Consider the following 13253-nt stretch of genomic DNA (forward strand, 5'->3'; position numbering starts at 1 on the left):
ATACGCCGCATCTCTGCCCACCGCGCGTAATTGAAACACTCCGGATTCGCGGCTTGTATTCGACGATCGCAGCAGCGGTCAAATTAGAGTTAACACGAAATCACGAAGTGGAGCGCACGACACGAGCGACCGTGGGGTCGCGGGCAAGACCGCAGTCCCTTGGCACGTTAATCCTGGCGCGCTAGGTCCATCAATATTAATAAGATGCTGACCGGCCAGCCAGAGATGCAGAGGAGCCACCCGATCGGGTGGCCAATTTGCTCGGCGGTCGGCGGAGCTTTTTCGCTACGCCTTTCAAGAGGTACCGTCTCTCCTCGGCAGCTCCGCGAAGCCAGCCAGAACCGTTTGTACATTAATGACCGTCACACTTCGGGATCACACCCGAGGGGACACCAATTGGATGAGGCTTAAAGTGTCGTAATAGCGACGCCGACGAAGTCCATAAACACTGGCCGACGTAAACGACGATAACTTGAGGAAAAACGTGCCGTGTCGCCCATAGCGAGCTTCTTACGAGTCTCTTAGTACTCGCCTCTGTATCGCTTTTACTTTCAGTTGGCACTTGTTGCAACGGCCCCTGCAATCTATCAGCCCTCCCAGCTCCCCGCGTCGAGACGCTTCTGATACTTTGATGAGTTTCTTAATTGGCTGACTGATTTATTGGAGTATTCAGTGAACACTTCGGAGGATAAATATGCAGCAGAGAATAAGCAGTATACGAAGGGTAAGAGGGGGGGGGGGGGGAAACCAGGGAATGTCACAAAACAGCGTTATCGGGGAAATTAAGTTTTAATACTTTAGTCCATCAGTAAAGAAACAAAGTTGAATGAATTTAATTTTCTTATATAATTTTCCCCACAAATAATTCCTTGACGATAGAAGCTTAAGCAAAGAGCGCGGGCATTCCGTATTTCGATCCAGCGCAGAGTGGACAGTTGCTTTTTTTTAACCAGTATACCAAATCTTTAACGTTATCTTACGGGGGTATTTGAACTTTACAACTCTTTGCGATTCGACAGTTCTGTAGTCCCAGTTGCCAGCAACAAAATATGCTATAAATCGCAAAATCATGAGAAATGGACATTCCCGGTTTCACCGTTACCCTTCATGTAATACACAGCGATAGGCACATGGCACTTTCAAATGCGAATAGCAATAAGAACGTTATAATTTATCATAGAGTCCCTATTACTAGTGCCTTACCAATGTATAGTCTGTGAACATCGCGACCGCAGAAAATTCCAAGTAAAAACAGTACAGTGGAAAGGAATTTGCGGCCTCGGCGCGACTTCCGTTAAGCAGAGGCTCCGCTCGCGAAAATCACAGACGGAAAGCCTGAAGGTTCCGCCTCGGAGCTTCATGCTCGACAAAGTAGCGCATCGGCGGTACGAAATTAGCTTACGGATTCGCGATAAGCGGCTTACGCTCCGAGCGGGATAATCCCCCCCCCGACCAGTCTTCGATTCCTGATCGCCCGAGAGGGCGAGCGAGCGAGAGTAAGCGCTTTGAACTTGCGGCTCGCGCGTACGCCGCGCGCGAGCTTCTGCGCTTCAAGAGCCACCACCAGGAATAACAATCTCCCGCCGCTTTAATCGGGATGGAATTATTATTTCAGGCCAATGACCAGGCCGGCCAATTCGAAAGCAGTTTCGACTATTCCGGGCGCAGCTGCCGCGGCCCGATCGCCGGGAGCAGATGCGCGATTCGCCCGCCGCGATACAATTCATAAATCACGATACGTCTCGAGCCGTTTTTATCAATCTCGTGACGGGCGCGCGCTTTTGATCGCGACCCCTTTACGCTTCTGGGAACGATCCGCGGGCGGGCGATCTAATTAAATGATCTACGCAACGATCGCGAGGCTTCCACGTGCTCAGAGTCGCGATAGTATTTTCGATTCGGTGACCGCGGCCAGCCGAATGGCGTGGATATCCGTGACGCGTCAGAAATCGCGGCAAATTAGTTAATGGAGCCGGCGATAAGGGTACTCACCTCTTTTCCTTTGATATCTCTGTATCGAACCCACTTGCCCAGACGTGGTCGCCAGTACTCGAGCAGATACGCCTCCGCATACTCAACACCCAAGCCATTCCCGAAGCGGCCTTGGGTAGCGGTACCCGTGATCAAATGAACCGTATGAAGGTCGATCTCCAGCCATTCTCGGGCTTCTTGGGTGATCTGGCTCTTGGGACACCATGCGCCGCCGAGATTCTCCACTTTCAATCTGGAACAGACGAACGTCACGTTTCGGGCGGATTCGTGGTGACTTTTTCTGCTGGGGTTCGAAGCAAACTGAATGGAACGTTTATTCCAAATGGTGTTACGATTCTACTTACAAGGAACACTGTTCAATTGATGATAGAATGGCGCAGATATTTTTATATAGATCGAAAGTATATGTCACAAGGGTCATAAAACTGTAAACTAAAGATGCTCCCAAAAGCAAGTCCGACCTTGAAGAATCGGCAAAGTTGGAACCGGGGAAAGAAGACAAATGAGGGAAAGAGAACGACAAATCCGTGTGTTCAAATGTAATTATCTCTATTATATGAAAATACATTATAGTAAATGACTGATAATAGATTGATAGATAGTAATTAGAAAAAATTAATGATAATACTAATGAAATCACAACAGTGGGTAATATTAACCATTACATTTATGATAATCTTGTCGACAAAAAGGTTTAAAAAAGTGACTGAAGCAATAATAAATTTCACAATGACTGCAACGTGCGAACACTGATTCTTCCATACCTTGATCAACGAGACAGTCTAAACATGTCACTGACATCATTAGTATTATCATTTATTATGATTAATTTTTTCGAATTATTATCTATCACTAATGAATTATCATTCATTTACTATAATGTATCTTAATATATAAAGCAGAAAGCTTCTAATATGTTTGTGTGTTTGTCTGTTGCCTAAAAACTTTCGACCGATAAACTCTGGGATCACAAAATGTGCCTCAGCTCATTATGCTTGACTAATCCAGATGAATGTGACTACTTAAAAAGAAAACTAAAATCAGAATCTAAATTTTGGACGAAGCCGAGTATTAAAGCCAGTTTTCATATAATAGAGATATTTAAATTTGAACACACAGATTTGTCATTCTCTTTCCCTCATTTTTCTTTTTTTGACCTTTGTGATATATACTTTCGATCGATATAAAGAAATCTGCGTAATTCCATCATCATTTGAATAGTGTTCGTTATTAGGCATAGGGACTTAGCTTATGTTTCACCCGACGATATCCGCTTCATCCCTTGTGGCAAGAGAGGTGCGGCTTCACTTTTTACAGTTTTTCAGTTATCACGTGTAATATATGTAATAAATTTGCGATTTATTGCAAATTTCGAATCTGCACCCATTACTATCTTGTACAATATTTTTGTTTCGGGCAACTCCAGATTTGAAAAATTCGCCAAAAATAGGAATAAAAACTTATCAATTCAATTACTACCTACTCCTTGTGTGAAATTAACCTATTTTTCAATCAGTGTTCTCTTTTTACTGTCAAGTCAGAGCAATAATACTATAAACAGTTTTTACTAAATTACTTGAAGTTGGTAAAGATGGAGCTGCACCCACCCTTCCGGCTGCAAGGTCCTCCATTTCACTTTGGGTATGTCTGATCTTCTGAGGCTTTAAATTCAATTGAAAGAGATTTTACGAGAAATTAAATTTAGTCCCGTTTTCGAGTACCTATATTTCGCTTCGATATCGTAGAAAATGTATTGACACCCGAGGGTTCTTAAATCCTACAGAGAATGTATAAAAAGAAAATTAAACAAGACTGCAGAGGTCGTAATTCGAAGCACGCCCCCCCAGAGAAGTTTCTCCGCATCGGGGCAAAGAATAATCGGACACAGCATTCCCGGAGAGATTCTTCGAGCTTCAAAGACTCGATTTATCCTTGAAACCTCGGCGGATCGCCTATTCCTCGGCGTGGTTCTCAATACTTTCCGAACGTAACGAATTAATTAAACGGGGAAGCTATCCGTCGACCCCCTCCCCCTGTCTCCCTCCTCCTAGCAGTTCGTAAAAAATTTTCAAAGTAAATTCCGATATCGGTCGCGAATGCATCGTTCATCGGCAACTTTTAATATCTTCATTTTTCCAGTAGTAAATTCGAGCACCCTCCGAGCGGCAACTTCTTCGACCCGAGCTTGTACTTCTTGATGTTGGATATCGGACGCGCGTTTAAAGCTGCCGGGGGAAAAGGGGGCACGAGTTTAACCACTTAATGAAAGCCAACGCGCGCGAGCAGATACCTGAGATAGCGGCAAGCGTAAGTGATACTTCAGAAGTTTTTCAAAATCACCTTTGTCACGTGAACCCTCGGCACGATAACCTTCCGCCGCGATACAGGCGCCATCAACCACCGCGAGCATCTTTATTCTATTCCACGGGAAGTAATAAACGCGAGCTGCTTCCCGACGAAAACTCCCGGCCTTCCAGGCTTCCAGACTCTAATTTTAAAGCTCTTAAACTCGCTTCCCCCCACCCCCGTGAAGATCAAGTAATTTCAATCGTCATTAAGAAACAAACAGCGAGGCAGCGTCGCGCGGGAACGCGAGCTCATTTGAAATTAAAAACGAGTAGAATAATCATAACGCCTTGAAATCTCCGCACCCTCGCGAAACTTTCTCGCCCTTGGGAGTACCCTTGCAAACTTTGCGGGCCGTCGAGCTCCGGATACTTCGCTCGTCTCCGTCGTTTGTACACGTTACGAGACAATCAAGAAAAGTGCCGAAGAAAAAGGGGGGAAAGGAGCGAGTATCGATGAATCAGTATTATCCGATATCACGTATAGAGTTTATAGTTATAGTAGATATCAAGAAGTCTCAACAAGAGACTTTATTTATTACGACGTATCCCCCACTTTATCATTAATATAATCCAAATTCATGGAAAAAGAATTGTATCTGTAGAAAACCATGCGCCTCTTCTTACTTACAAGGGAAGATCCCGAAGCCGAAAATTGAAAAAAAAATCTGAAACTTTGTTAATATGGAGAGGGGTTCCTCTTGATTACAACGCAATTTTTGTTTGCTGCCCAAATTCACTCGAACGGGGTGAAATTAACCCCTGAAAATTCGGCTATTTTCCGATTTTGTGTTATAACTCGCGAACTGTAAGAGATAGAAAAAAAGTTTCAAGGCAAAAGTTACTTCTTTTAATTAGATCTAGCATTTCGTAACAAATTATTTTACAGTTCCCGAATTATCACACAAAATTGGAAAATAACCGAATTTTCAGGGGTCAATTACACCCCATTAGAGTGGATTTGGGCAGTAAACAAAAACTGCGTCGTAATCAGGAGGAAATTCCCTACATATTCGCAAAGGTTCAGAATTTTTCGAATTTCCTTGATCAGGATGTTCCCTTGTTAGTTGTAGAAAAAACTGAATGTGCCATTCATTTAAATTTGCAATCACTGTACTGTAATAAGTGCCAATCCTGTACGAGGGGTACCATCTTTTAACACTATTGGTAACTTATTTACAAAAGGAAATTGCATTAAAATACTATAGTCAATGACGGGGTCCTGGCACCCCCAAAGATAAAAGAAAAAGAAAATTAATGTCACCACTGCTGAAGCAAATCAAGAGCTTTGTAGAAAGAAAAAAACTGAACTTAATTCTTTAAATAAATTTGCATAATCACCTAATGAATTTTATTGATCTTGCATTATAACTATTTTATCCGTCCAACTCGGCTCCTGGGTGCGCTACTTTTTATTCAGTATCACCATTGGCACGAAGATCGTTTCCCGACAATTTTTTTTTTTACTTTTGCCACTTACAGTGTTTTCTACAAGGGCTCTTCAATTATTGATACGGTGCCAGGAAATAAAGTCTGCAGCAGAAGACGGAGAGGGGAGTTGGTCTCGGGAGCTTCTCGCGCACGCTGGCATTGCTGACGTACGGGCGATGTCGATCAAAGATGCAAGCTGGTCATTTAATATGTCCAGGTTGTAGCATCCGGGGATCGGTGCGTTCGCCGTGCTTCGGTTTTAATCTTTGGGGGTCGAAAGCAAGGCGCGGAGAGCTGGGCCCGTAGCCGTAGCATGAATAAAAGATGAGGCGCGAAGCGCCTTCCCTAATTGCGTGGACCGTTTAAATGCTTGGCTAAGAGAGAAGCTTCTCCCCGTCGTAACGCCACTCCGCTATACCTATATACGTGTTGGTATATCCTTTGGAAGGTGCGAGCTGAATAGCGTAGAAAGCGCGGGGTGGGAGACGCCCAGCGTCTTGGAGACTCGAGTTTGTTTTAGCGACGTGCATTATTCTTCATTACCCGAATATTTCGGGGCGTCCCTTAACAACCCGTGCCCATCCGGGAATGTTTGCGCTATCGTTAATTGCCGCCGGGGGATCCTCGCGAGCGTTCTCGATTACGATACGGATAATTCAATTTTTCCGGCCGGCCCAGGATGGGGGCGAGCACCGAGGCTCCCAATCGTCCCGCAATTTCGAAGACGGAATTATGCCCCGGAATGTCCCCCGCCAGGTTTCTCTGATTTCCATCGGTAATTCGACTTTCTTCGCCCCTCGAATTAGACCGCGAACGGTTCATTAAGCCCTTAACAGTTTAGGGAAATCTCATTACACGACGCCTTTTCGGAGATTTTACGATTTCCTTCGCGCGAACAGAGTTCACGGAGGGCTGCGATCCCTTTGACAAAGGGAATTAGGAACTTTGGTGTGCTAGAAATACCGAGGCGCCCAGTGGAATGTATAATCAACTTCCTCCGCGTATTAAAATTAGAAAAATGTAATTTACCCGACCACGAAGCCAACGTACACCGACGATAAAGCTTCTTCACGATCTCCAGGAACTTTGCAGAACTCGGTGGCACGGGATACATTCGGTTGGAAATGTTCTAACGGCGACGGTTTTATCGCCCGGAGGAGAACATTGGCGCATTTATCTGGAGCGGATCGAGGTGAGCTCACCTTATCTAAACTCGTTTCACCTGATCACGCGGCCCGTTGCTCGCGCGACGTCGCATACTGTTTACTCGACGGCGCGTCGGTAATTTGCAGCGAAGCTGAAATTAATGCGCCACGGGGCCCGGACTCTTTCGCTCCCGCCGGCCGAACGAGATCGCGGCCGCGCTAATAATCGTGCTTAACGGCCATCAATGCGAGAATGATAACGCGGCGGCGTTCGCGGGAGGGGAGAGGGCGCGCGGAGTCGGCCGTCGTTATAATAGCCGAGGAGGCTGCTTTCGCAAGATTTACGGCCGGCCCGGTAGAAGTGGCTCTTTATCCTTAACAACCAGCTCGGATGGACTGGTTTCCTGTTGTGTTGGAACAACGGGCAAGGAGAGGCAGCAAACGATACGAGGTAACGACGACACGGTACCGCGGCATCGACGTGCGCCACCGCGAAACCTGCAATTCCGAGACGGAATAATAGACAAACGGCCGCGTAGGTCGGATTTTATGGTGTCGAGCGCGGAGCCGGGACCGGGCTGAACAGCCACGCGTAAAATTCACCGCCGTTTCGCGGGCGAGAATTAATGTTAACGGACATTATTCGTTATTAACGACTAATTGATATTAACTGGCTTATACGCGCTCCACGCGCTGGTCGACGTACGAGGAAGATCGGCCTGCTTTACGCCGATTGGTCGTCGCTATGATAATTCAGGCCGCAAAAATATGTTACGGGACTACAAATTTGAACATGCGTTGGCGATAGCACGTGTACACTGATGGTCAAAAGTTTGGGCTCGGTTCTGGCTGGGTTGTCTATGCTTCAGGGGTGCATATGAGATTGAGTAGGGGGTGGATCAAGTATTTAGTATGCTGTTAGAGTAATTGCTTGGGGTATCTACTAATGAATCTTTGACAAGGGAACGAGATCGAAGAACATACTTTCTTGAGGGGTCAGATCACTAAAAAATCGATTTTTCCGATTTTTTACAGTGATCTGACCCCTCAAGAAAGTATGTTCTTCGATCTCGTTCCCTTGTCAAAGATTCATTATGATCTGACCCCTCAAGAAAGTATGTTCTTCGAAAGTATGTGAGGGGTCAGATCACTGTAAAAAATCGGAAAAATCGATTTTTTACAGTGATCTGACCCCTCAAGAAAGTATGTTCTTCGATCTCGTTCCCTTGTCAAAGACATACGTTTCAAGAATGCTCTCACCAAATTTTATGTAAAAATTCATAAAATTGACGGAGATATAGTATTTTGCGTGAAGCAGTGTCAATGGCGCGAATGAACCGAGCGGAATTTTGAAAAAGTTTTTCTCGGAATGACATTTTTTTTAACCGCGTTGACAGTATACAGAGAAAACTATACATCCAATTCACACGAGCAAAGCAATTTATTATACGAAAAACCCATTCAGGTTTTTTTAATTAACTGAAAAAATGATTTTTTTTCAGTGGTCCGTCATTTTGTTAGTTTCTGCGATATTAACTTTTTTATCGCCGCGTAATAGACGTAGGAATGCAGTTTCTAAATATTTTTGTCGTTTGGAATTCAGTATAACCATATCGTCGACGATAGTGCAAAACCGCGTATGAGCAGTTTGTAAATACCGCGGTTCTGCATTTTACCGATTTTACAGGAGGAAGAAAAGACTTCATATTTCAGCCATTTTAAGGGGGTTTTCTTTGACTGAACTTTTTTTGGGACAGTTGTAGCACTCTTTGTAATAAATACTAACATCAATTCGGCATAAAAATGCTTAATTTCTGTGTAAAGTCACTTTCACGCACCAAACGTGCCGTCACTTCACCTGATTTCTCTGTAAATGCGCGGTTTCGCCGCTAACTTGCTAAGAGAGCCAGATTCACGGTATCCTTGAACCTGCTGGTTCCGCTGGTAAAAAGGCCTCTTCCTATTGGCTATTTCGCATGGCGTGACTTTTAAAAAAAGCGAAACAGCGCTTGGCAACCGTGGGCGCGAAATCTCAATTTTGCTACTTTTGCAGATACCCGGTATTTACAAACTGCTCATACGCGGTTTTGCGCTGTCATCGGCGATATGGCTAGGGCACTGTCAACGCCACAGGCACGATTTTGCCGCAACGCACATTTTGACGAAGAGTATACCGGATACTGATTTATGAATTTGATTAAAAAAAAAATTTTCTTACCCTTCAATATGTACATATTAACTATACTAATCAATACATCGATTTATGTGCGTTGTGTGGTTGAAAAAAATTGCCGAAAACACCCTTATTTTTCAGACCATTACAGTGGTCTGCCCCTTTAAACAAATGGCACACGTGTATCGAAAAGTTGATATAAGAATGAAGATTTCGAAGTTGCGAGGTATAATAATTATACCTAGAAGACCACTGTGAAAACCTCCATGCCATCTGCACCACCCTTTTCTCGATTTCACCCCGGTACCAGGGAAATTTACGAACTTCCATCTGCCATAAGGGGTCACGTCTACTTAGTTGGCAGACGAAAAAGAACATCAGTTTCGGGAATTTTTTATGAAAAATGTGATGTACGTTTTTTACAACTATTTCCTTATTTTATAAGTACATATATTCAGCAACCCTCAGTAATTTTGTTATAGGAAAATATTAAATAATGAAGGAATAACAGCCACTCTCGCGGAAGCTGTTTTTATACTGGCGCTGCGCGGCGAGCACGATTTCTCCGAGCCCGATCATCTGAAATCGAAAAGTGAAGAAGACTCTGTTAGTATATGAGTTTATCTAGTTCGCGAACGAAGGATTTTTCAAAAAACTGATTTCAGATAAAATGGCGGCCGCTTAGCGCAATATCACGATTTTTCAATGTCTGAATAATTCGTTCGTTTTTCGTGCATTAAAAATAGAGTTTTCATCAAAAACAAAAATCCTTCGTTCACGAACCAGCTAAACTTATATAATAACAGAATCTTCTTCACTTTCCGATTTCAGATAAACTAAAAAACTAGCTTCCGGAAGAGTGGCTGTTTCTTTAAATATTTTCCTATAACAAAATTACTGAGAGTTGCAAAACAGGTATATGTACTTTTAAAATATGCAAATAGTTGTAAAAAATATACATTAAATTTTCCAACAAAAAAATCCCAAAAATCAAGCATTTTTCACCTGCCAACTAGGCACGACCCCTTAAGCATTCCGCGCACCGAAACTTTTGAGCGGCAGTGTACGCGTCACAGCAAATATCTCAGCTCCTTCTGGCCAATCTGCTCACCTTCTACCTCGTCGGTCCCGTGCTGCCGCCGATTTCATATTTTCCGGTTTAATGTCCTCTGCCGGGCGCCATTATCGTTTAAGTTATTATTAGCGTCGCGAGTGATAACGTCCCCGTCACCAAATCCCCTCTCCCTTTTATAATTCCTGTTTTACCCGCCATTTAGCCGCGTTACGTCCGCTTACAGCCTACACGTGCCATTTAGAATGACTTTTTGCAGCTGCGCCCGTGAAAGCGTGTCCCGAGCTGTGTGTGGTCCACGGTTTGTCGAAAAAGGACGATCAGAGACGCTGTCTTTCGCGCCGGGATGGTACGGGGCGGCAGGACGGCAGGCGCGGGACTTTGTTTCGAGCCTTCGAAAATCGTGCCTTCTCTCGGCCGAATGACGGACGGGCGGCATTAAATTGGGCGCGGCGGAGAGCGATACACCGTGGCGGACTTAAATTTTCCATCGCGTTAACCGCTTCGCGGACGATTCTGGGTTCGACGGAATTAGCAGCGACGTGACACACTGTCTGCCCGCTATCTCGACGTTGTTGGCTCTGTATTATGCAAACCGTTGGCTAGGAGGATTGACACGCAGCGAGGTTTATCCGATTCAAGCCGCGCAGACGCAGGGAGGGGAGAAATGTGTCTTTACGCATTTGGTCGGTGAGAAATTGAATGCAGATTGAACTGTGAAGTTTCTTATTACCGTGATTAGAATTTAGTTAGTAGCAATAATCTATTCCAATAGGATGTAGGTACTAATCATATAAATGAAATAGGAAAAATTAATTTTTTGTTTAAGTGGGGTAGTTCGTTTTTGCTCTCAATGTTTCATATTATACTGACGTTTTACATTTTTTTAATATAGATGCATGCAATATTTAATGTAATAGCATACTACAACTCGAGGATCTACTAGATAAGATTAAGGACGCGATACAGTGTAGTTTCTACAATTATTATCTTCTGTCTTTATATTCTGATTGCTTCTTCTAATCCTCCACAGATCACCGCGTAACCGTTAACAATCGAGAATATAGCCTTGAGCAAAGTAGGTACTGTGCCCCAAGAGAAGCTCCACTATCTTTTTCCATATAGTATTATCTAGGATCAAGTAAGATACGCTTGCAATATCGAGTTAAACGTCCTGACAATAACTTGGTATCACGACTAGTGTCTACTCGATAAGATAGAGGCTACAATCCGGCCACGCGTATACAATTAACTTTCGTCCTTTTATCTCCACTACTTTCCCCGACGATCAAGAGTACAGTCTTCAACAAAGCACTGTATATACTTCAAAAAGAAGCTCCATGATTTTCACTTTAACACAGTGTCAGGATCAAGCAAGGCACACTCACAATGCCGAGTTCAACGCCCCGACAATTTCATATCAAGACTACGGATATTTAATGGATAGGATTAAGCGGTCGTTCTACTTTGATCGGTCGAAAAATGAAGCTATTTTTTATAGATTTTTCTCTCAGTAAATACAACATATAAGGAAATAAATATTTTTTGCAATTTATTAAGTCTGCCTACCTTAAATTTTGTATAGAATTTTTTAAAACAAAACCATTAAATATATTTACTTCCAACTTTGGGAACTTTATTTGTCGATCGTTAGAGAATATGAAGAAAAAATGTTGTATGCAAAAATAGTGGTTATATACGGAGTTATAGTGCTTCAAATAGAAGCCTTATAAAACTCATATGCGCGTGGTTAGCATAAGAACAGCCTAAAATAGTTGTTTGAAATAGAAAATTAAAAAAATTGTGTAATCTGTATGAAAGAAACATAGTACGAATAAAAACAGACATCGATTTCTGCAAAAATTAGCTGTTTCTTTAAGTCGTAAAAGTTTAATTTTCCAAAAACCGACTTAGTTTTAGTAACAACGAGAATGGGACTACTAGAGATATATATACCAAGTTTGAAGTAAATCGGGTGATTGGATTTGGGATATCATGCTGACCAATTCAAGCAACATCGTTTTGAGAAAAACGTGTTTAAAGTTTTAGGTACCGTATTTTCTAATTAAATGTTTTTCTAAAATGTTTACAAATATAGGCATAAAGTTTTGAATTAATATAATTTGAGTGTTTCTCTTAAAAAAAATCCCAAATATCGCGCTCCTTTACAGGCCGTCAAAGTAGCGAGGCCCCTTAAGCGGCCCTTAAAAGTCTAATACAAACAAATCTCTGCAATTATCTGTTAGCATTTCGTTCCCGCTACCTTCCTCAATTTTTTACAGACCGTACTATAATCGTTAACAGTCGCGAGTGTAGCCAATGGCAAAGCAACGAAAGTAGTACTCCAAAGAACATGTCCGCCATCGTTGCTCCACCACAGAATCCAAGATGAACCAAGGTACAGTAACAATTTCAGGTTAAACGCCGTGACAATGAGTTGATACCACGAGCTGGGGTATATCTAACCAACGAGACCGGAGGAACATTGTAGCCGCACCTCTGCCGTGGCAATAAACGTTATCTCGATACACCGTAGTCTGGAGAGACTGCCTCTCCTTAAGGGCTCGTCGCGTTTCCTCGTGAAATCAAGAAGACATTCCCGGCACTTAGCAAACGAACTTTTGCCGTGGACGACCGTTCCCCTCTGTTTTATCTGCCAGGGTCTCGCCATCGAGAGAGATGTTCCTATTCGCCGGCTAGTATTGCTTCGAGGAATTTCAGGCGCCCGCTTATTGAACCCGCTGAAATTTCTCCCAGCCCCCGTGCGATCTGATACAGCCGCGCGAATTCAATTCCGCTTCTTCGGCTGGCTATCACCGAAACGTGTGTAACGAATAACAGTACGAGGGCCGCGCTGCTCTTAATCCGGAATTATCGTTCCGCCATCCGTGATCCCCGACCCTCGCCGCACGCCCCCGCTTTTTCCAACGGAACAGCGACACCTTTCCGTGCGAATCGGTTCGCAGCTTTTGGGCACACAGTTCTTGGTCCCGCGGGAGAAATGTACCGACGTCTCTTCCAGGTTCTCAGGAAACTTCTACAAGCTTCCTTCACCCCAGGAAGATCGAAAATAGGATCCACCTCGTCCGGCGCGA

The 13253-nt window shown here is 43.7% G+C and overlaps 1 protein-coding gene across 1 annotated transcript in view; it reads right to left on the reverse strand.

Moving 5' to 3' along the window:
• LOC143376470 (discoidin domain-containing receptor 2) overlaps positions 1-13253 on the reverse strand; it is a 165017-nt gene that overhangs the window by 66130 nt on the left and 85634 nt on the right. Inside the window, exon 4 of the mRNA XM_076826870.1 lies at positions 1993-2224. Within this exon, the coding sequence (XP_076682985.1) occupies positions 1993-2224 (232 nt within the window). The remainder of the gene's footprint in view (positions 1-1992; positions 2225-13253) is intronic.

Source organism: Andrena cerasifolii, chromosome 1, assembly GCF_050908995.1.
Source record: "Andrena cerasifolii isolate SP2316 chromosome 1, iyAndCera1_principal, whole genome shotgun sequence".
Lineage (NCBI taxonomy): Eukaryota > Metazoa > Arthropoda > Insecta > Hymenoptera > Andrenidae > Andrena > Andrena cerasifolii.